Source organism: Moschus berezovskii, chromosome 8, assembly GCF_049115385.1.
Source record: "Moschus berezovskii isolate FMDL1 chromosome 8, NW_MosBer_1.0, whole genome shotgun sequence".
Taxonomy (NCBI): domain Eukaryota; kingdom Metazoa; phylum Chordata; class Mammalia; order Artiodactyla; family Moschidae; genus Moschus; species Moschus berezovskii.
In genome coordinates, this window is record NC_142467.1 from 105001513 (window position 1) to 105027307 (window position 25795).

The 25795-nt window shown below is 39.5% G+C and overlaps 1 protein-coding gene across 1 annotated transcript; it reads left to right on the forward strand.

The window, feature by feature from the left end:
- Positions 1-8754: 8754 nt before the first annotated feature.
- LOC129558761 (olfactory receptor 10H4-like) lies at positions 8755-12824 on the forward strand. Its single transcript, XM_055430173.2, has 2 exons — positions 8755-8788; positions 11863-12824. Exons 1-2 carry the CDS (start codon positions 8767-8769, stop codon positions 12822-12824), a joined length of 984 nt encoding a protein of 327 aa, XP_055286148.2. The 5' UTR covers positions 8755-8766.
- The last annotated feature ends 12971 nt before the right edge of the window (positions 12825-25795 follow it).

Genomic DNA, 25795 nt, shown 5'->3' on the forward strand with positions numbered 1-25795 from the left:
TTCCAGTTGAGCGATTTCAAATCCTGAAAGACGACGCTGTGAAAGTGTTGCACTCAATATTCCAGCAATCTGGGAAAACTCAGCAGTGGCCACAAGCCTGGTAAAGGTCAGTTTTCATGCCAATCCCTAAGAAAGGCAACGGCAAAGAATGCTCAAACTACCGCACAATTGCGCTCATCTCACATGTTAGCTTCAACAATACGTGAACTGTGAGCTTCCAGTTGTTCAAGCTGGTTTTAGAAAAGGCAGAGGAACCAGAGATTAAATTGCCAACATCTGCTGGATCATCAAAAAAGCAAGAGAGGTCCCGAAAAAACATCTATTTCTGCTTTATTAACTATGCCAAAGCCTTTGACTGTGTGGATCACAGTAAACTGTGGAAAATTCTTAAAGAGATTGGAATACCAGACCACCTGACCTGCCTCTTGAGAAACCTGTATGCAGGTCAGGAATCAACAGTTAGAACTGAGCAGGGAACAACATACTGGTGGTTCCAAGTAGGAAAAAGAGTACGTGAAGGCTGTATATTGTCACCCTGCTTATTGAACTTATACGCAGTGTACATCATGAGGAATGCTGGGCTGGAGGAAGCACAAGCTGGAATCAAGATTGCCGGGAGAAATATCAATAACCTCAGATATGCAGATGACACCACCCTTATGACAAAAAGTGAAGAAGAACTAAAGAGCCTCTTGATGAAAGTGAAAGAGGACAGTGAAAAAGTTGACTTAAAACTCAACATTCAGAAAACTAAGATCATGGTATCCGGTCCCATCACTTCATGGGAAATAGATGGGGAAACAGTGGAAACAGTGTCAGACTTCATTTTTCTGGGCTCCAAAAATCACTGCAGATGGCGATTGCAGCCATGAAATTAAAAGACACTTACTCCTTGGAAGGAAAGTTATGACCAACCTAGATAGCATATTAAAAAGCAGAGACGTTACTTTGTCAACAAAAGTCTGTCTAGTCAAGGCTATGGTTTTTCCAGTGGTCATGTATGGATGTGAAAGTTGGACTATAAAGAAAGCTGATCGCTGAAGAATTAATTGATGCTTCTGAACTATGGTGTTGGAGAAGACTCTTGAGAATCCCTTGGACTGCAAGGAGATCCAACCAGTTCACAAGACTGCTCCCACTTCAGCCACCAGTCCAGGCTGTAAATTTGGATGTTTCCACAACCCACCCCCTGCTTTCAGGTTCTACACTTTGCTAAAATGATTTATAGAATTCAGAAATTTTCTTTCATTGCTATAATGTGTGCTCAGTCTCTCAGTCATGTCTGACTCTTTGTGACCCTATAAACTTTAGCCTGTCAGGCTCCTCTGTCCATGGGATTCTCCAGGCAAAAATAATGGGAGTGGGTTGCAACTTCCTTCTCCATGGGATCTTCTAGACCCAGGGATCAAATCTGTGTCTCCTGCATTGTTAGGCGGACTCTTTACCACTAGGCCACCTAGATTTGTTATTGAAGATGAACTTCAGTTCAGTTCAGTTCAGTCGCTCAGTCATGTCCGACTCTCCGCGACCCCATGAATCACAGCACGCCAGGCCTCCCTGTCCATCACCAACTCCCGGAGTTCACTCAAACTCATGTCCACAGAGTCGGTGATGCCATCCAGCCATCTCATTCTCTGTCGTCCCCTTCTCCTCCTGCCCCCAATCCTTCCCAGCATCAGAGTCTTTTCCAGTGAGTCAACTCGTCACATGAGGTGGCCAAAGTATTGGAGTTTCAGCTTTAGCATCAGTCCTTCCAATGAACACCCAGGATTGATCTCCTTTAGAATGGACTGGTTGGATCTCCTTGCAGTACAAGGGACTCTCAAGAGTCTTCCCCAACACCACAGTTCAAAAGCATCAATTCTTCAGTGATCAGCTTTCTTCACAGTCCAACTCTCCATCCATACATGACCACGGCAACTTAGGCACAGACAAATGGAAGGGAAGCATAGGACAAACTCCAAGGTAAAGAGTGAAGAGTTTCTGTCCTTCTCCGGATACACTGCACATTCCTAGCACCTTCCTGGGTTCACCACCTAGAAACTGTCTCCTAGAAACTCTCTAAATCCTGTTGTTTAGGGAATTATTATAAAGATTTTATCACAGAATTATGATTGATTAAATCCTTGACTTTTGGTGCCTGTCTCAATCTGCAGCTCCTCTCCTCGTTCTGGAGGTATAAGGTAGTGGGACTAAAAGTTTCAACCTTTTACTCTTGCCTTGATCTTTCTGGAGACCATTCTCAGAAAACTACCTTGGGGCCTCCAGTCACTAGTCATCTCATCAGTATAAAAAGAGACACTTTGATCACTCTGGAAATACTAACAGTTTCTGGAACTGAGAGTCAGGAACCAGGGATAAAGACCAAAAGATCAAATGTTTATATTTTATCATAAAGAGTCTTATGTTAATGTCAGACTGCTGCAGGGAGGAAGAAAATTCTGACTCCACAGTGGAACTGTTTCTTTGACTTGCCTTTCATTGCTTTTGTTATTATAATCATACAGAATGGTTTACCTCGAAGAATCCTGCCCCTCTGTCTGACTATTAAACTAAAGTGCATTTTTTCAGAATCCTGTCTACCTGTGGATGGCAAGAAGGAAGAAATTAACACACCTGAGGCTTGTCATTCTAGAAGGAGTTTGCAACATTAATGGCCTTTTTACTTTGCTTCCTCTCATTCCTTCATCTCTAATCTATAAAAGAACCTGGCATCCAGACCCCAATAAGATGGTTAGAGGTGCTAGGCTGCCATCTTCTGGGTCTGCTGGCTCCCCAATTAAAGTCTCTTCCTTGCCTCAACACCTCTCAGATTCATTGGCCTATGTGCAGCAATAGTCCAGAGCGCACTTGGACTCAGTAACAAGACTTTCTGACCTGAATCACCAGGACAACAGGGGTAGAGCAGAGCTAGATGGAGATGAGAGGTGTGGCTAGAAGACATTGAGCACTTTCCTTATGCAAGAGAAACCACTCCCTAAGAGCCAACTCCAAAGTACCCTTATTCTGGACGACTTTCCAACTGGCCTTACCCAAGGGCACAGCCATGGATTCTTACTCTGGGTTCCTCCAGTTCCTGACTTCTCTCTGACCCTTTCTTTACCCACAAGGGGTTGAGGGCATCTGTATCCAGCCCTGTATCCCCCATGACTGAGAGCTCAGCCCTCAGTGCCATCACACTGGGCAGAGGAAGGCAGCAGGGAATCTCTGTTGTGTGTGAATAGCTGAGACTGAAGATCCCAGAAGCTCCCCCTGAGGTCCCGCTCAGCCTTTCAGGACCCTGAGGACTGCCCTTGCAGTTGGCTCCATGAGAATGCTCTTGGGAACAGCCTGCTGGAGGCTGTAGCAGGGATAAAACACTCTGTATATCACGTTTGGGAGCTTCTAGGTCTCACTCCACACCTGCCTGTGGATGCTGCTGACAGCAACAAGCAGGAGAGCTTCTGCTCACCCCTACCGACCATTTCTTGAAAGAGGCAGCCCAGGCAGAGGGAAACCAGGACAGAAAGCTACGGAGGCAGAATCTACCACTGTGAGCAGCGCTTCTCAGCCTGGGAATGAGATCGGGGCTGGGGAAAAGAGTAGTAAGAGAGGAGTTTGGTCTTGGAAAGCTACTCAGGGTCTTCTCATTTTGCCCACTCTAGGTCCCTTCTTCTTGCTTAGGTTAAGTGTCCTTTGCAGCTTCTGGGTCAACAGTTGTCAACCCAGGATGATTCTGCCCCATGGTGGACATTTGGACAAATCTGAAGCTTTTTGGTTGTCAGAATTTATGGTGGGGAGAGGATGCTATGGGCCTCTGGTGAATTGAAGCCAGTGAAAGTAAAAGCAAAAGTGTTAGTTGCTCAGTTGTGTCCAACTCTGTGACCTCATGGATTGTAGCCCACCAGGCTTCTCTCTCCATGGTATTCTCCAGGCAAGAATACTGGAATGTGTAGCCATTTCCTTCTCCAGGGGATCTTCCCAACCCAGGGACTGAACCTGGGTCTCCCGCACTGTGGGCTGATTCTTTACCATCTAAACCACCAAGGAAACCCTTGGGGGAGAATGCATACATGTGTGTGCATGGCTGAATTCATTCACTGTTCCCCTGAAACTACCACAACATTGTTAATTGGCTATACCCCAATACAAAATAAAAAGTTTTAAGTTTGCAAAGCAGAAACAAACATCACTAGTACTAAAGCTGAGAAATCCTGTTCTAGGTTATCTTGTCTTTGTTGCTCTGTCCTGCTCTGGCCCAGAGTTGTCCCTGCTAATCTAGAGGAGAGGCTCTGGAGGAGACAGAAGTGTGAGCAGGCTTCACTCCTGTGATGTGTCTGATGGTTGCTCAGCACCGGTGCACGAGCACTCCTCCATGAGACCAAAGGAGACAGAATTCTGTCCACCTATTAGAGAAAACTGGAGAGGCCAGCCTGAATAACCATAGTGTTCCACCATGCAGGAGGTGGAAAGGTAGACTGCAGGGGTGAGGTAGGGGCTGGAGAAGAGAGTGGAGGTTGAATCAGCCTCCTGGAGGGAACTGTGTTGTGTGGTTACCAGAGGGACTAAGTCCTCCACTGGGGTCAGAGACCACGAATGGGGTCAGCTGGTGATATAACAAGTACAGAAGGATGACAACAAACCAGATCAGAAGAAGTAACACAGTCTCTCAGTCGGTGATAACTACATTTCTTAGGTAAACTTTAAGCCCTATGTGGACTTCCCCAATGGTTTAGTGGGTAAAGAAGCTGCCTGCGATGCAGGAGACGTGATTTCGATCCCTAGGTAGAGAAGATCCCCTGGAGAAGGAAATGGCAACCCACTCCGGTATTCTTGCCTGAACAATCCCATGGACAGAGGAGCCTGGTGGGCGACAGTCCAAGGATTTCAAAGAGTCGGATACAACTGAGCACACGCACCTAAGCCCTTAGGTGAATTTCATGGACCCACTGAAGGCAGTTCTCTGTGTACTCTCAATTGGGGAGGGGTGGAGCAACACTACGAAGTTCTTTGATTTTGAACCCTGTGCCTGATGACTGCAGACCCTGTGCATATTTCAGAAATTTCACTCTAGAAGTCAGAGTAGAGTGGGACCAGAGAAGGGGACATGGTAGGAACCTGGGGCAGTGGTCTAGGAAAAAGGAGATGGAGCCATAAGGATGCAGGGGAGCTGGAAAAACCCCAAACTACTTGGTAGGGTAAGAGAATGCTGAATGAAGGGAGGGATGAAGCATGGAAGGCAGTTGATGCCAGTTTCTTGCTTCTGGGTGGGGAGCTTAATTAGGTGGTCAGAGGAAGTGTTTTTCAGGTCCCAAATGCAGTCTTCCTCATAAAGAGCACCCCCAACTCCTGCCAAGTTCCTCACTGTCCAGATGATTCTCTGTCCTCCAAGTTCCAGATGACTGCTACTGTAGGGGATTCTTAGAGACGATATCCTAATGAAATGGCTAGCGGTCCAGTTATGTCAGGGATGGAAGGGCTGTCTCAGAGCCAGGAGGTCAGGAGCTCTGGATAGCAATGTGGCTCAAATTATTCATAACATTTTTTCTAATTTTATGACAGAGTTCAGGTTCTGAGGTTTGAGCAATGATACATCCAGTTTATGGCTTTTGATCATCATTGGTTTGTGCGAGGTCCTCCTCATGTTTCATGAATTAATTCCCTTTCTTTCATCCCATTGCCTTTTTATTTTGACAAACACTTAAAAATTCTTCATGTGTACCCTTTGATTTACATACGTTTTGACTAGTTTGTGTATATCCTTTAAATTAATTTTTTAATTTCTTAAATTAATGGGCTTCATTTTATTATAGGAGTTTTAGATTTATAGAAATACTGATCAGATAGTATAGCAGGTTCCCACTTAAGATCCTCCACACAGCATGTTCTAATTTGGGGAACTGAATAGTTATCTGATGAAATTACATCAGCCCTCCCTCTCTTCCTACCTTCTTCCTTCCCATGTTCCTTTTTACCTGGCATCTTTCCATTTGCCTGTGTAACTCTTTCCATGATATCTCTGATTATACCTGTACTGAGATTCTTACTCTTTGTTCGTTTTTCTAGATAGCATTCCATTGACAGTTTCCCACAGTGAAAATCATTTTTCACAAAGTTTCATCTGCCTGATAACTTTACCCATAATTTCCTTTGTGGAACAAAAGTCCTTAATGTTGATGTTTTCATTTTTTTTAATCACCTTAAATTTTGTGCTTTTTAAAATCAAAAAAGTAATTCTCTTGAGTGCATGCATGCTAAGTCGCTTTAGTCCTGTCTGACTATTTGCAATCCCAAGGATGGCAGCCACCAGGCTCCTCTGTCCATAGGATTCTCCAAGCAAGAATACAGCAAGAATACTGGAGTGGGTTGCCATGCCCTCCTCAATTCTTTTGTACTCTCTCCTACTAAATGTATAGTTGGTATTTCATAGTTGTGTCTTGAATCTTTCTGGATTCCACTTTTGCATGTGTTCTTAGGCAGATATTCAGATTTACTTTGCTTCCTAAGATGTAAATTTTTCCCCACCAGAAAGGAGCAAGCAATCTTACATTTTCCCATTGATTTGTGCTCCCACTTTTATATACATTAAGTTTTGAACCAAATAGGGGTATTTCCTGAAATATAGAATCAATTTAATCAGTGCCTATTTAATCCAGGATCACACTTTAAAAAATGACTGACTCTATAATGTATCTCATTATCCAGGAGGATATACCTCTCCAATTTACTCGATTTTTTAAAGTTTCTTATAGTTTTATATTGATTTAATTCTCAGAAGAAATTTTAGGCAAGTTTCATCCCATTCACAATCAATTCCTGGAATTTCTAATGCAACATAATTTAGGAAAACTTGACATTATGATAATATTAGCTCAACTCATTCAGGGTAGTAGACTGTTTTCAAGTATTCAGATCACCTTCTACATTGTTATTAATGCTTTAAAGTCTTTGGATGTATTGCATATTTTATGTTAATTTCTAGATATTGTAATTACAGTGTTTTTCAAAGCAAGGTGAGAATCCCCAGGGGTCCCAGAGACATTTCCTGGGGTCTTTAGGTCATTCGGTTCAGTTCACTTCAGTTCAGTCTCTCAGTCTCTTTGCAACCCCATGAATCACAGCACGCCAGGCCTCCCTGTCCATCACCAACTCCCGGAGTTCACTCAAACTCATGTCCATGGAGTTGGTGATGCCACCCAGCCATCTCATTCTCTATCGTCCCCTTCTCCTTCTGCCCCCAATCCTTCCCAGCATCAGAGTCTTTTCCAGTGAGTCAACCATTGGCATGAGGTGGCCAAAGTATTGGAGTTTCGGCTTTAGCATCAGTCCCTCCAATGAACACCCAGAATTGATCTCCTTTAGAATGGACTGGTTGGATCTCCTTGCAGTCCAAGGGACTCTCAAGAGTCTTCTCCAGCACCACAGTTCAAAAGCATCAATTCTTCGGCGATTAGTTTTAGGTCATCAGGTCCTTATTTTACCAATTACATGTGTGGATGTGTTTTAATCATATACTTCAACTACAACACTGCAAGGCTCCTCTTTCCATGGAATTCTCCAGGCAAGACTACTGGAGTGAGTAGCCATCCCCTTCTCCAGGTGATCTTCCCAACCCAGGGATCAAACCCAGGTCTCCTGCACTGAAGGCAGATTTTTTTTCCCATCTGAGCCACCAGGGAAGTCCAAAACAATATGTAACCACAGACTAAATGAAGAAATAGATATGAGCATTAGGTTGTTTTCTATCAAGGCAGACATTAGCTATATTTTCAAACACATAATAAAAGACCACTCTTCTCACTAAATGTTTTTGAACGTTGTAATCAACCTTGTATAAATATCTTACTAATGTTAACATGTAAAAGATTTATTATTGATTTTGAAGTATACTAATTACTGAAGGCAGACAAAGGTCCGTCTAGTCAAAGTTATGATTTTTCCAGTAGTCATGTATGGATGTGAGAGCTGGACTGTAAAGAAAGCTGAGCGCCAAAGAACTGATGCTTTTGAATTGTGGTATTGGAGGAGACTCCTGAGAGTCCCTTGGACTGCAAGGAGATCCAACCAGTCCATCCTAAAGGAAATCAGTCCTGACTATTTATTGGAAGGACAGATGCTGAAGCTGAAACTGCAATACTTTGGCCACCTGATGTGAAGAACTGACTCATTGGAAAAGACCCTGATGCTGGGAAAGATTGAAGGTGGGAGGAGAAGGGGACGACAGAGAATGAGAAGGTTGGATGACATCACTGACTCGAAGGACACGAGAGTGAGCAAACTCTGGGAGTTGGTGATGGACAGGGAAGCCTGCAGTCTATGGGGTCGCAAAGAGTCAGACACAACTGAGCGACTGAACTGAATTACTGAATATTTTTAAAGATTCTAGTTCTAATATTTAATATGCTAAAAACTGATATTTACATTCCATCTAAACAAATGCCTTTTAGGAGCCTCAATAATTTTTTAGCATAATGGCATCCTGAGGCCAAAATGCTTGAGAACTGTTTCTATATCACCTGTGTCACTTGAGACTGTTGTCTTACATTTTACTTAAAAATCTAAATTTTGATGATAGCTACTATATCATAGTACTGATGATAGCACAAGAAATACTGTGGTTCGGGGAAGCTAATCTTGCCTTCTGCATCACTGCACTCTCCTATGGTTCTAACGTATTACATCCTGATTCTCTAATGTTTCCAGACAGGTGATCAGTTCTCATAACTTCAATCTTTCTGTATCTTCTTCCTCTCTTTCCTTGTAGCCCTGCTCATGACTTTCAGTTCCATGTTAAAGACCAGCAGAGACAGTGAGTATCCTTGACTTCTTCCTGATTATAAAATAATGTATGTAAAGGTCCCCACATAGTATACTATTTTCTAGTTTTGTAGGATGTATTCTTTATCTAGCTAAGAAAGTTCCCTTCAATTTTCATGTTTTAAAAATCATAAATAGACAAACATATATGAAATCATTATGTTGTACACCTAAAGTAAGGTAAGGAAGTGTTAGTTGCTCAATCCTTTCTGACTCTTAGCGACCCCATGGACTGTAACCAGCAGGCACCTCTGTCCATAGCATTCTCCAGGCAAGAATACTGGAGTGGGTTGCCATTCCCTTCTCCAGGAGATCTTCCTGACCAGGGATAGAACTCGGGTCTCCCCTGTTACAGGCAATTATTACATGAACATTTAAAATATCAGAAATAGAAGTTGAATTTAAGAAAGTACATTTTTTCCTTGGTCAAAATACTTACATTATTTTTTTCAATTTATTTATGTGAACCACATGATGCTAAACCATTTTGTCATTCATGGGATAAACCAACACTACTTGATCATAATTTACTAATTTTAATACATCAGTTCATTGATTAGGTGATGTCATAAATATATTTCAAAATAAAAAATTGATAGGTAAATTGAGCCAGTAACTGTCATTTCTTATAACATTTTTACCTGGTTTTAGACTCAAGATTGCATTAACCTGAAGAAATGAGCTCAGCAGATTTCAATTTTTTCCAATTTTTCTTTTATTTGAAAAACATGTATAAGATATTAATCAGTTTTTCTTAAAAGGTATATGAGTGCACATTCATAAACCCACTGGGGCTGATAATTATAGGAAGGGAAAGACTTTTAAAATTTCAATTTCTTTAGAACATTTTTGAATACCCAGGGTCTTTATTTTTCTTTTTGCACAAGTTTTGAAATTTTATGTTTCTGAGAATTTATTAACCTTTTATTTCAATTTCTTAACTTACATTTTTTTTACTATTTTTATTCATTTTAAATATCCATATTTCTGTAGTTGTCTCCCAATCTTAATTTTATGCTTTCTCATTGGCATTTTCTCCTGTTTCTATCTTATTAATTTTCATCACTTGATTTTAGTTGTAGTAAGAATGCTTTTCTAGGTAAAGTTTCTTTATATATATATATATATTTCTTAATATATAAAATTGCATATTCCCCTCAAGGTATGTTTTAGTGTTTTTTTAATTGACATTTGATGCTTAAATTATTTTTATAAATATTTCTTCATTTATTTTGTGACTTACTACTGAAGAAAGAGGTTAATACTACATCCTTCTAACATGGATTTGGAAAGCTATTCCTTCTCCAATAATTTCCAACTTTAGTGTATTATAATCTATATATTATTTATACTTTGAAGTAGATGAAAATACTGAAAATAAGGTAACATTTTGTTATAAAGTCCTGTATGTACTTGAAAAAACATGTTTAATATTGTTTTGTGGAGAGATTAAATATATATATAGGAGCTAATGTCTGAATATTATAGTGCATTATAATTAATAACACCCAAATTGCATTTCTGAACACTGTTAAAATTTCCAGCTTCCATTTCTTATCTATCTAGTATTGATTAGCAATTTCTATTTTATAGTTATTTCACTGAAGTTGTGTTGAATACTAATTTCTAACATTCAAGTATATATTTTTATATAGGTTAATTATATACATGTAGGTTGGTACAATGTTCTTTTAACCTTCATGAAATATTCCTTTGTCCCTTGGTGTGTGCATGTGTGTGAATTTTTTTAATTTCATTATGCCTTTATTTTTTTAATTTTTGAATTATATATTTAGTCTCATGTTCTTTTAAATAGCCATGATTAAATAGAATATATCGGAAATATGGATGTCAAAACAAAGACTTACAGAAAACTAATAATTACTACTTATTTATCAGGAGTAGAAGGAAGAAAGGGGGGAATGAAGAAAATTACCAATATCCATGATTTTCAAATAAAACTGAGAGTTTTGCCCCATAGTCTTAGTAGGTCCCACTGGGGAGAATACCTATATGCTTTTCTATGCTTGGAATAGTGAATCTGATAAAGATTGTTTGCTGAGTCTAACAAAAACACAGCTCCACTCTTATTTGCTGGAACTTTAAATTTGTCATTTCTACTTTCATCACTTTTTACTTTTGAGTATCCCTTTAAACTACTAATATTTACCTTCACAGCCAAAATAATAAGACCAAGCAAAATATTAATAAATTAATTAATGTGTACTCTGCTTAGTCACCCAGTCATGACCGTCTCTTTGTGACCCCATGGATTGTAGCTCTCCAGGCTTCTCTGTCCATGGGGATTCTCCAGGTAAGAATTCTGGAGTGGGTTGCAATGCCCTCCTCCAGGGGATCTTCCCAATCCAGGGATCAAAGCCAGGTCTTCCATACTGCAGGCAGATTCTTTACCATCTGAGCCACCAGGGAAACCAAAAATTAATTAATAATAATCTCTTAATATTATTACTTCATCATTTATCCATACCACAATCAAAACCTTCTCTATTTCCTTAAAAATACAACTAGCTTATCTAAGTCAGTATCTGATCTCATACCCAATATTGCATACTATTGTTATGTCCCCTGAATTTCTCTTTATGCTTTTACTGATCCTGGCTTATTGATGCTGCTAAGCTGCTAAGTCACTCAGTCGTGTCCAACTCTGTGCGACCCCATAGACGAAAGCCCACCAGGCTCCCCTGTCCCTGGGATTCTCCAGGCAAGAACACTGGAGTGGGTTGCCATTTCCTTCTCCAATGTGTGAAAGTGAAAAGTGAAAGTGAAGTCACTCAGTCGTGTCCGACCCTTAGCGACCCCACGGACTGCAGCCCACCAGGCTCCTCCATCCATGGGATTTTCTAGGCAAGAGTACTGGAGTGGCTTGCCATTGCCTTCTCCTATTGACGGCTTATTGATGAGGACAGACCAATTGTTCTGTGGAATGATTCACCTTGAATTTGTCTGATTGCTTCCTCGTGGTGTCACTTAACTATTCTTCCATCCTCTGCATGTGATCAATCTGTTTTAACCATTGTGCTTTCATTCTGTTTCCGATCTCCCCAGATGGAGCAATCTTGTCTAATCAAAACTACAGCATGATGTCTGAATTCATCCTCATTGGCTTCTCCAACTTCCCTCAGCAGCTCCTGCCCACCTTCTTCCTGCTGTACCTGCTGATGTACCTGTTCACGCTGCTGGGGAACCTGCTCATCATGGGCACCATCTGGAGGGAGCACAGCCTCCACACCCCCATGTACCTCTTCCTGTGCGCCCTCTCCATCTCAGAGATCCTGTTCACTGTTGCCATCACTCCTTACATGCTAGTTCACATGCTCTCCAGCCACCGCTCCATCACCTTTGTGGCCTGTGCCAGCCAGATGTTCTTCTCCTTTACGTTTGGCTTCACCCACTCCTTCCTGCTCATGATCATGGGCTACGACCGCTACGTGGCCATCTGCCACCCCCTGCACTACAACGTGCTCATGAGCACCCATGACTGTGCCCGTCTTGTGTCCTCGTGCTGGGCTGGTGGCTCAGTCATGGGGATGGTGGTGACACTGATAGTTTTTCATCTCACCTTCTGTGGGTCTAAGGAGATACACCATTTTTTCTGCCATGTGCTTTCCCTCTTGAAGTTGGCCTGTGGGAAGGAGACAGCCTCTGTCACCCTGGGTGTGATCCTGGTCTGTGTCATGGCCCTGATGGGGTGTTTATTCCTCATCTTCCTTTCCTATGTCTTCATCGTGGCTGCCATCTTGAGGATCCCCTCCACTGAGGGCCGGCACAAGACCTTCTCCACCTGTGTCTCCCACCTCACCATAGTGGTCGTGCACTATGGTTTTGCCTCCCTCATCTACCTCAAGCCCAAGGGCGCCCATTCTATGGACAGTAACACGCTCATGGCCACCACCTACACGGTCTTCACCCCCTTTCTCAGCCCCATCATTTTCAGTCTCAGGAATAGGGAGCTGAAGAACGCCATACAGAGAAGCTTCCACAGAACCTTCTGTCCCCTAAGTTCCTGATGACAAGTTTGAAAGAAGGGTTGGAAATAATAATGTCTGTCTTTATAATACTTTTTTAATGATTCTGGCCTGTAAAATATCCACACTTCATAGAAATTTGGTGCATACTAGCTTTATTTGTCTCAAATTTTTCTCCCTCTTGCATTATCTCAAGCCATCATAGTCTCCTATTTATACCCAGTGAGATTAACTCCATCCCATTATCTGTGCCTAAGAATGTGTTCTCTATCAATAGGCAGGTGGGAAGCACCACATGGATGTGTCAGGACCCTGATACACATGATTCTTTTTGAATGGATTAGCAAGAGAAGATTTTATTTCCCCACCCCCCAAAATAAGAATAAACAAAATAACGAAAATATAATAAGAAATGCCACCAGAATTGGATCTTTTCCATGTGTCAAGCAATGTGTCTAGTGTTTTATCATCATTATTATTTAAATCATAAGACATGCACAAAAAAAATAAAGTATTTGTCTCCAAGAAAAAAAAAGATTTACTACATCATCTTGGCCTCTCTCCCTTGGTTTATGGTTCTTTAAATGTGCTTCTGAACTTGGCTTATTAGTATTTTGTTGAGATTACTTGAATTTATATTTATCAAGGATATTGGCCAGTAGTTTGCTATTCTAGTATTGTTGTTATCTGACTTTGGTATAATGGCAAAATTGGCATTGTTAATGAATTTGGAAGTGTCCCCTCTTTTGCAGGATGAAGAAGGAACTAAAAAGAGTTTTTGGAAGGGTTTGAAAATGATTGGCATTGATCTTGGTAATATTTACCTGTGAAATCATTTGGTTCTGGGCTTTTCTTTGTTGCAAAATTTTTGATTGCTTGTTCAATTTCTTTACTTGTTATTGATCTGTTCACATTTTCTAATTCTCATGAGTCAGTCTTGGTAGATTTTGTGTTTGGAGGAATTTATCATCTCTTCTAGGTTGTCTAATTTGTTGATGTATAATTGTTCATAATAGTCTCTTCTGATTTTTTGTATTTCTAAGTTTTAATGTCTTTATTTACATTTCTGATTTTATTTGAGCCTTCTTTCTTTTTTCTCCTGAGTAGTCTAGAAAAGATTTGTCAATTTTGTTTATCTTTTCAAAGAGCCAACTTTCAGTTTCATTGATCTTTTCTATTGTTTTTCTAATCTATGTTTTATTTGTTTCTGCTTTGATTTCTTTTTAATTCCTCCCTTCTACTAATTTGGGACTTTGTCTGTTCTGCTTTTCCTAATTCTTTGAGATGTAAAGTTCAGGTGTTCATTTGGGATCTTTCATGGTGGAAAGGTCTGACAGAATGTGGTCCACTGGAGAAGGGAATGACAAACCACTTCAGTATTCTTTCCTTGAGAGACCTATGAACAGTATGAAAAGGAAAAAAGATAGGACACTGAAAGATGAACTCCCCAGGTCGGTAGGTGCCCAATATGCTACTGGAGATCAGTGGAGAAATAACTCCAGAAAGAATGAAGGGATGCAGCCAAAGCAAAAATAACACCCAGTTGTGAATGTGACTGGTGATAGAAGCAAGGTTCGATGCTGTAAAGAGCAATATTGCATAGGAATCTGGAATGTTAGGTCCATGAATATTAGGTCCACTTCCAAATTGTAAGTGGTCAAACAGGAGATGAGAAGAGTGAACATCGACATTCTAGGAATCAGTGAACTAAGATGGACTGGAATGGGTGGATTTAACTCAGATGACCATTATATCTACTACTGTGGGCAGGAATCCCTTAGAAGAAATGGAGTGGCAATCATGGTCAAGAAAAGAGTCCAAAATGCAGTACTTGGATGCAATCTCAAAAACGACAGGATGATCTCTGTCTGTTTCCAAGGCAAGCCATTCAATATCACAGTAATCCAAGTCTATGCCCCAAAGAGTCATGCTGAAGAAGCTGAAGTTGAACAATTCCATGAAGACCTACAAGACCTTCTAGAATTAACACCCCAAAAGGGTATCTTTTTCATTATAGGGGACTGGAATGCAAAAGTAGGAAGTCAAGAAACACCTGTAATAACAGGCAAATTTGGCCTTGGAGTACAGAATGATGAAGGGCAAAGGCTAATAGAGTTTTGCCAAGAGAATGCACTGGTCATAGCAAACCCGTCCAACAACACAAGAGAAGACTCTACACATGGACATCACCAGATGGTCGACACCAAAATCAGATCGATTATATTCTTTGCACCAGAGATGGAGAAGCTCTATACAGTTAGCAAAAACAAGACCGGGAGCTGACTGTGGCTCAGAAAATGAACTCCTTATTGCCAAATTCAGACTTAAATTGAAGAAAGTGGAGAAAACCACTAGACCATTCAGGTATGACCTAAATCAAATCCCTTATGACTAAACAGTGGAAGTGAGAAATAGATTTAAGGGACTAGATCTGATAGACAGAGTGCCTGATGAACTATGGATGGAGGTTCATGACATTGTACAGGAGACAGGAATCAAGACCATCCCCAAGAAAAAGAAATGCAAAAAACAAAATGGCAGTCTGAGGAGGCCTTATAAATAGCTGTGAAAAGAAAGGGGAAAAGGAAAGATATACCCATTTGAATGCAGAGTTCTAAAGAATAGCAAGGAGAGATAAGAAAGCCTTCCTCAGCGATCAATGCAAAGAAATAGAGGAAAACAATAGAATGGGAAAGACTAGAGATATCTTCAAGAAAATCAGAGATACCAAGGGAACATTTCATGCAAAGATAGGCTCAATAAAGGACAGAAATAGTAGGGACATAACTTAAGCAGAAAATATTAAGAAGAGTTGGCAAGAATACACAGAACTGTACACAAAATGTCTTCACCACCCAGATAATCACAATGGTGTGATCACTCACCTAGAGCCAGATATCCTGGAATGTGAAGTCAAGTGGGCCTTAGGAAGCATCACTACAAACAAAGCTAGTGGAGGTGATGGAATTCCAGTTGCGTTATTTCAAATCCTGAAAGATGATGCTGTGAAAGTGCAGCACTCATTAAGTCAGCAACTTTGGAAAACTCAGAAGTGACCACAGGACTGGAAAAGGTCAGTTTTCATTCCAGTCCCAAAGAAAGGCAATGCCAAAGAATGCTCAAACTACTGCACAATTGCACTCATCTCACATGCTAGTATAGTAATGCTCAAAATTCTCCAAGCCAGGCTTCAGCAATATGTAAACCATGAACTTCCAGGTGTTCAAGCTAGTTTTAGAAAAGGCAGAGGAACCGGAGATCAAATTGCCAACATCTGCTGGCATCTTTTCATCGGAAAAGCAAGAGAGGTCCAGAAAAACATCTATTTCTGTTTTATTGACTATGCCAAAGCCTTTGACTGTGTGGATCACAGTAAACCGGAAAATTCTGAAAGAATGGGCACACAAGACCACCTGACCTGCCTCTTGAGAAACCCTGTATGCAGGTCAGGAAGCAACAGTTAGAACTGGACATGGAACAACAGACTAGTTCCAAACAGGAAAAGGAGTGTGTCAAGGCTGTATGTTGTTACTCTGCTTATTTAACTTATATGCAGAGTATATCATGAGAAATGCTGGGCTGGAGGAAGCACAAGCTGGAATCAAGACTGTCCGGGAGAAATATCAATAACCTCAAATATGCCGATGACACCACCCTTATGACAGAAAGTGAAGAAGAACTAAAAAGCCTCTTGATGAAAGTGAAAGAGGAGAGTGAAAAAGTTGGCTTAAAGCACAACATTCAGAAAACTAAGATCATGGCATCCAGTCTCATCACTTCATGGGAAATAGATGGGGAAACAGTGGAAACAGTGGCTGACTTTATTTTTCTGGGCTCCAAAATCGCTGCAGATGCTGATTGCAGCCATGAAATTAAAAGACGCTTACTCCTTGGAAGGAAAGTTACGACCAACCTAGATAGCATATTAAAAAGCAGAGACATTACTTTGCCAACAAAGGTCCATCTAGTCAAGGCTATGGTTTTTCCAGTGGTCATGTATGGATATGAGAGTTGGACTATAAAGAAAGTTGAGCGCCGAAAAATTGATGCTTTTGAACTGTGGTGTTGGAGAAGACTCTTGAGAGTCCCTTGGACTGCAAGGAGATCCAACCAGTCCATCCTAAGGATCAGTCCTGGGTGTTCATTGGAAGGACTGATCCTGAAGCTGAAGCTCCAATACTTTGGCCACCTGATGCCAAGAGCTGACTCATTTGAAAAGACTCTGATGCTGGGAGGGGTTTAGGGCGGGAGAAGGGGATGACAGAAGATGAGATGGTTGGATGACATCACCGACTGGATGGACATGGGTTTGGGTGGACTCTGGGAGTTGGTGACGGACAGGGAAGCCTGGCGTGCTGTGGTTCATGGGGTCGCAAAGAGTCGGACGTGACTGAGCGACTGAACTGACCTGAACTGAACTTTATCTCTTAAAGTAGTGTTTATCGCAACAAACTTCCCTCTTAGAACTACTTTTGCTGTATTCCAAGTTGTGTTATGTTGTTATCCATTTTCATTCACCTCAAGATAATTTTAAACTTCTCTTTTGGTTTCTTTGTTGACCCAATAGTTGTTTAACAAACTAATCTCTAGGACCTAACAGCTTCACAGAGGAATTCAGCCAAATATATAAGGAAGAACTATCCTTCTCAAACTACTGCAAAGAAAAGTAAAGGGGATGGAACACTCCCAAATTCATCCGATGACGCCATCATTACCCTGATACCAAAAGCAGATAAAATCACTACAAGGAAAAGAGAAAGTTACAGGTCAATATCCGTGATGATATAGATGAAAATCCTAAAAAATATTAGCAAACCAAATTTAACAATTTATGAAAAGGATTATACATGACTATCAAGTTGGATTATTTCCAGGAATGCAAGGATGGTTCAATATCCACACACCAACAAGAGTGATAAAAATCACATGATTACCTCATTAGAAGCAGAAAAAATTGACTAAGTTCAACATCCATTCATGATTAAAAACTTTCATCAAAGTTGGTATAGAAGGAACATATCTCAACATAATGAAGACCATTTGTAACAGTCCCACTGCTAACATTACAAGTGAATGAAAAGTTGAAGACTATTTCTCTAAAATCAGAATCAGGACAAGGATGATCACTCTTGCCACCTCTATTTCACATAATATTGGATATCCTAGATACAGCAATCAGACAACGAAAAGATATAAAAGCATCCAAAGTAGAAAAGAAAAGTGAAAATTTCTCTATTTGCACATGATATATATAGAAAATCTTAAAATCACTGCTTTAAAAAAAATCACAACTAGTAAATGAATTCAGTAAATTTGTAACTTATAAGACTAAGTTATCTTAGTTATCTAACTTATAAAACTAAGTTATTTTAGTTATATAACTTTTAAGACTAAGAAATCTGTTGCTTTTCTTTATACCAAAATAACATCATAAAGAATAAAATACCTGAGAATAAACTTAACCAAAGAAGTAAATGACTCTTTCTCTGAAAATTATAAAACACTGATGAAAGAAATTGAAAATGCGACCCAAAAATTGAAAGATATCCCATGTTCATGGATAGAAGAATATATTGTTTTAAAGTTTATGCTATCTATTTTTTTTAATAGCCAAAGCAGATTTCACCATTAATGACGTCAGTGTTTTTCTAGGTATGAGAAGATGCAAGAATTGGAACTCATAAAACCTTTTTCTGAAAAGATCTGACTATCTGAGGGCCTGTTCTGCCAGTTTTTTGTTTGTTTTTTTTTTCAGAGCACAGAGTGCCTCATTCCTGATTTTCACCCTGAACTTCTTTCAGGGGCTGTTGAAGGTCAGCAGCTTGCAATGGTCATGATGTAATCTTTGTAGAGGCAGCTGGCAAGTACCAGCTTCCAGTCAGCAGGGTCCTTTCATAGCCACATATCTGACCATGTGACACCATTTCATGGCCATTGTGTCCCGCAGTGCTGGGAAGGCTCATTCCCAGGTCTAGGGAAGTGATGGGCCACTCAGTGTGCTGTTATTGGACCAGGCCTTGCAAGTAGCAAAAGTCTCTGGACCACTGTCTTACTAGCCTCCTGGTCCAGGAAAATATTTCCTCTTGTTGCATTTTCCCATACCCAGAGTCACATTATTACAATTATTTATCTCATATGGAACTGTCAGTTCAGTATTATATCACAGGCTCAGTGAAACAAGTGACATAGAAAATAATATAGCCATAGCTAGCAGTTATTAGTCAAATAAGAATTATAAGTCAAGAACTTTCATTAGATAAAGCCTGGTATACCCCAAGTCACCTGACTTCATTTGTTAAATGATTATAGTCTGGTGTTAATCTCCTGGTTGTACATTATGGAGCATCTGACCTTTATCTGAAGATCGGTTACTGAGATAAGCCTTAGAAACTAACCTAGAGTGTCCTTTTTAATAACTTAATTAAATCTTTTAGCAGTATCACGTAACAAGGAACTGTCTCAGCAGTGAGTCTTGGTAAACACTAGACATTAACAAAACTAGAAACTTAATTTAACAATTTACAAAACTTAATATTCCGTGATTTTTCATTATGGAGGCCCTATAGCCAGGGAGGCTTTAACCCATCAAATAAAAAATGAGGTTTGTCAGGGAGCTGGGAAAAGCCAAGCAGCCATCTTGGATTTCCCATAGCCCTGACTCTCAGGACTTAGCACTGGAGGGGACTGAGGAGGAAGGCTAAAGGAGTTGAGGGTGGTCAATAAAAATAAGTGTTCCTCTAGGGCAGGGGATTTCAGTTTCTGTTAATAAAATAATTTGGCTTTAAAAAAAATAATAAATAAATAAAGTCTATGCTACCAAAAGCAATCTACAATAAACAATGGAGAATGACAATCCGGGAAAACTAGACAACTACGTGTGCTGCTGCTGCTGCTGCTAAGTCGCTTCAGTCATGTCTGACTCTGTGTGACCCCATAGATGGCAGCCCACCAGGGATCCCATCCCTGGGATTCTCCAGGCAACAACACTGGAGTGGGTTGCCATTTCCTTCTCCAATGCATGAAAGTGAAAAGGGAAAGTAAGTCGCTCAGTCATGTCCAATTCTTAGCGACCACATGGACTGCAGCCCACCAGGCTCCTCTGTCCATGGGATTTTCCAGGCAAGAGTACTGGAGTGGGGTGCCATTGACTTCTCCACAACTACGTGTAAAACAATGATATTAAAACATTCTCTAACACTATATTAAGAGTTAATAATGTGTTACATGTCTTTATGTAAGATCTGAAGCCGTAAAACTCTTAGTAGAAAACATGGACAGAAAACATTTATGGCATTTTGCCATAAATCATAGCAATATTTTCTTGGTTCAGTCTCCTGCTGCTAAGTCGCTTCAGTCATGTACGACTCTGTGCCACCCCATAGGCGGCAGCCCACCAGGCTCTGCCATCCCTGGGATTCTCCGGGCAAGAACACTGGAGTGGGTTGCCGTTTCAGTCTCCTACAGCAGAATAAATAAAAGAAAAATAAATAAATGGGACCTAATTAAATGTAAAAGTTTTTGCACAGCAATGAAAATCATTAAATTCAGTTCACTTGTTCACTCATGTCCGACTCTGCAACCCATGGCACACCAGGCCTCCCTGTCCATCACCAACTCCCAGAGTTGACTCCAACTCACGTCCATTGAGTCAGTGATGCCATCCAATCTCATCTTCTGTCGTCCTCTTCTCCTCCTGGCCTCAACCTTTCCTAGCATCAGGGTCTTTTCAAATGAGTCAGCTCTTTGCATCAGGTGGCCAAAGTATTGGAGTTTCAGCTTCAGGATCAGCCCTTCCAATGAATATTCAGGACTGATTTCCTTTAGGATTGACTGGTTGGATCTCCTTGCAGTCCAAGGGACTCTCAAGAGTCTTCTCCAACACCACAGTTCAAAAGCATCAAGTTTTTGGCGCTCAGCTTTCTTTATAGTCAAACTCTCACATCCATACATGACCACTGGATAAACCGTAGCCTTGACTAGACAGACCTTTGTTGACAAAGTAATGTCTCTGCTTTTAAATATGCTGTCTAGGTTGGTCATGACTTTCCTTCCAAGGAGTAAGCGTCTTAATTTCATGGCTGCAATCAGCATCTGCAGTGATTTTGGAGCCCAAAAAATAAAATCTGCCACTGTTTCCACATCTATTTGTCATGAAGTGATGGGGCCGGATGCCATGATCTTAGTTTTCTGAATGTTGCACTTTAAGCCAACTTTTTCACTCTCCTCTTTCACTTTCATCAAGAGGCTCTTTAGTTCTTCTTCACCATCTGCCATAAGGGTGGTGTCATCTGCATATCTGAGGTTATTGATATTTCTCCCAGCAATTTTGATTCCAGCTTGAGCTTCATCCAGTCCAGCTTTTCTCATGATGTGCTCTGCATATAAGTTAAATAAGCAGGGTGACAATATATAGCCTTGACATACTCCTTTTTCTATTTGAAACCAGTCTGTTGTTCCATGTCCAGTTCTAACTGTTGCTTCCTGACCTGCATACAAGTTTCTCAAGAGGCAGGTCAAGTGGTCTTGTATGCCCATCTGTTTCAGAATTTTCCACAGTTTACACACAGTCAAAGGCTTTGGCATAGTCAATAAAACAGAAATAGATGTTTTTCTGAAACTCTTTTGCTTTCTCCATGATCCAGTGGATGTTGGCAATTTGATCTCTGGTTTTTCTGCCTTTTCTAAAATCAGCTTGAACATCTGGAAGTTTATGGTTCACTTACTGTTGAAGTCTGGCTTGGAGAATTTTGAGCATTACTTTACTAGCATGAGAGATGAGTGCAACTGTGCAGTAGTTTGAGCATTCTTTGGCCTTGCCTTTCTTTGGGATTGGAATGAAAACTGACCTTTTCCAGTCCTGTGGCCACTGCTGTTTTCCAAAATTGCTGGCCTATTGAGTGCAGCATTTTCACAGCATCATCTTTTAGGGTTTGGAAACCATTAACAAAGTAAGACAAACTATTTTGTGGAAGAAATATTTGCTAATATATAACCAATAAGGAGTTAATATCTAAAATTTATAAATAGCTCATACAACTCAATGTAAAAAAAAGAATCCAATTCAAAACTGACAGATGATCTGAATAGAAATTTTCCAAAGGAGATATATTGAAGACAAATTGGCAAATGAAAAAATATGTAACATCACTAATCATCAGAGAACTACAAATCAAAACCACAATAAATATCACCTCACACCTGTAAGAAGAATATCATCATAACGTCTATAAATGCAAATATTAGTGAGGATGTAGAGAAAAGGGAACCCTAGCACACTGTTGGTGAGAATGTAAGTTGGTGTAACCACTACAGAAAACAGTATGGAGGTCCCTCAAAAACTAAAAGTAGAAATACCACATGATCCAGCAACCTCACTGCTGAGTATATAGCCAAAGAATGCAAAAACACTGATTTAAAAAGATACTGCTGTTGCTGCTGCTGCTAAGTCGCTTCAGTTGTGTCTGAATCTGTGCGACCCCATAGACGGCAGCTGACCAGGCTCCGCCGTCCCTGGGATTCTCCAGGCAAGAACACTGGAGTGGGTTGCCATTTCCTCCCAATATTCATAGCAACATTATTTATAATACAATAGCTAAGATATGGGAAAACTAAGTACTACTCAACAGATATATATACTATATATATATATGTTATATGTAAACAGTGTCTTTAGTAAGTGGTGCTATTTATATATAAACAATGTCGCATATACACACACATATTTATATATACACATACACACAATGTCTTTAATAAGTGGTGCTGGGGAACTGGACAGCTACATGTAAATAGTAAAATTAGAACATTTTCTTGCACCATATTAAAAAATAATTCATAATGGGTTATGAATGGGTCCCTGAAACTATAAAATTCCTAAAAGAGAACATAGGCTGAACAGACTTTGACATAAATCACAGCAATATTTTCTCGGAATAGTCTGCTTTTTTATTATTTATTTATTTTTACATTATTGTATTGGTTTTGCCATACACATGTACACCCGGGGCAGATTCATGCTTTTTTTAAAAAAAGCAAAAATAAGCAAATGGAACTTAGTTAAAAGCCTCAACAAAAGAAAAAGACAACCTATGAAAGGAGAAAGTATTTGCAAATGATATGACCAATAAAGAATTAATATTCAAAATACATGAGCAACTCACACAACTCAAAAAAAATTTGATATTTAAATGGCAGAAGACCAAAAATACAGTTTTCCAATGGAGATATACCTATGGCCAAGGGATCAATGAAAAGGTGTTCAACCAGAGAAATGCAAATCAACACATCAGTGAGATATCATCTCACACCGGTCAGAATTGCTATCGTCAAAAGTTTACAAATAACAAGTGTTGGCAAGCTGTGAAGGAAAGGGACCCTAGTACACTTATATTGGTGCAGCCCCTATGGAAAACATGTGGTCTGCGTGCATGCTAAATTGCTTCAATCATGTCCGGCTCTTTGTGACCCTATAGACTGCAGCCTGCCAGGTTCCTCTGTCCATGGGATTCTACAGGCAAAATACTGGAGTGGGTTTCCATGCCCTTCTCCAGGGGATCTTCCTGACCCAGGGATCAAACTTTCATCTCCTGCAACTCTAGCATTGCAGGAAGATTCTTTACCACTAAGCCACTGTGAAGTAAACAGTATGGAGGTTTCTCAAAGAAATAAAGTAGAACTACCATGTGATCCAGAAATTCCGCTCATGGGTATATATATCTGAAGATAGCAAAGCACTAATTTGAAAAGATATTTTCACCCCAGTGTTCATAGCAGCATTATTTGCGATAGCCAAGATATGGAAGCAAATTAAGTGCTCCTCAACAGGTGAGTGGATAAAGATGTGGTGTATATATGCAATGGAATATTACTCAGACACTAAAAAGTATAAAATTTTGCCTTTGCAACAACATTGATGGACCTGGAGGATATTACACTTATTATTATGCTTTCTTAGACAAATACCTATGTTACCACATATATGTGGAATCTAAAAAATAAAGCAAAAAAATGAAAATAACAAAACAGAAACATACTTACAGATAGAACAATCTAGCAGTTCCCATTGGGGAGTGGGAAGAGGGAAGGGGCAATACAGGGGTAAGAGATTAAGAAGTAAAAACTACTATGTATAAAATACAAGTAAGTAAACTACAAAAATACATATACATCACAGGGAATATATAGCCAGTATTTTTTGTTTACTTGGAATGTAATCTATAAAAATACTGAATTACTATTCTGCACTCCTGAAACAAACATTTATTTTGTAAATCATCTATACTTCAACTTTAAAAATTAATTTACTCAACTAAATTTGTCCTAATCTTATTCAGCCCTGATTGCTTTTTCTCAGCACTCCTTTCTCATAAACCCTTTATAACTTTCTTTATATCTTCTGATTTTGTCCTATGCTTTGTGTATTTCTGTCTCTCTCTCTCTCATAACCTCTCTTTGGGACAAAATTACTTTCTTTCCTTTTAACAAAATACATTTCCATTCCTTATACATTTTTTCCACACAAAGTTTTTTTTTTAATCAACAATGATAGTTTTGATTATATGTATTAGTTAGAATTCTTAACCTTTAAAACCTAAAATGAAAATTAAGAAGTATGCAATTATAAACTGTCTTTTACTTTAGCTTTCTGTAGATTAGAAAAATTTTTAATGCTATTTATAATTTTTAAAAGCAAGCTTTCTTATAGAAAGCTTCTCAGTGTGGAACCAAGCATATTTATTAATAGTCATAAAAATAGTTTCTCTTTAAAAATAAAGCCTATGTTCCATAATTAATGTTTCAGTATCATTTTATCTGGGAATGATCCAAATATTCAATAAACTTCTATTATTCAACTTATCAAAATTCTGAAGTTTCAAGTTATCAAAAATCTGAAAAAACTATTTTTAAGTACACATACCATTAAACGTGTTTATTCTTAAACAGTTCACCTAAAAGCTGTTATCCCATTTGTATCTATTTAATTCATTTGTCCCCAGCAGATTTCCCATGATCATTTCATAAAACATTAGACCAAGTCAGAAATCATCCCAAGGTTTTTTTTTCAATAGACAGATTTTATAAAATGGACAATATAATCCTGTGTGCGTTTTAATCAACCTTGCTAAATACAAGTATTATACTTAAAGTTGGTGTCTCTAGAGACATGTCTATTTCAGTTAAACCAACCATCTTAAACTAACTTTAGTACAGAATTTTAATTTAATATGAATATTTGCCGGAGTGCATGAACCTGAAACTCATTTGGATCAGTGTCTACTATATTTCTGAGAATTTAGGTAAATGCTTAATATTCTTTCAGCCAATTAAATGAAGCTCATTAACAAAATAATGAGGTAGAACCCTATCATATCTACAATGTACACACATAGACACACATACATCCAAACAGACACAGAGACTTCATAGTTATCATTTTTAAACTTAGCTATGAAGCAGATATTACAGTATAAAACTCACTAGTTTATAAATAATCATTGAAGCAAGTTAAGTATACTGGCTTCAGTTTTAAAGGACCACTTTCCCATTCTTCCTCCTTCCAGAATTGGAAATGGTCTTGATAAGCATTTCCTGAGAGCCCCGGTAAAACATTTACATCTCAAAGGCACAGGAAAAGAAATATAAGGTCCTCCTAGAAAGATTTTTGTTCTGTTAGAGTCAGAATTTTGAAAAGATGTTTTATCAAGCCAGCTTTCTCTAACTGTGTGCACAAAAAGCCAATTTTGGAGTGTCAAAAGAATCCCATCTTTTTCATTTCTAAGTGATATCCTTAGTCTTCATTTGAGTAAGTACTTGGAAGTATAAGCTAGATAGTTACATAAACCCAGCCAGAGTAATAAAAGTTGGCTATCTGGTGTTCCTTTTTCTTCTCTTTGGGGGCTTTATCTCCCATTTTAAAGTTGGGGGCTTCCCTGGTGGTCCAGCTGTTAAGAATTCACCTTGTAATGCAAGGGACACCAGTTCAATCCCTGCACCAGGAAGATCCCACATGCCAC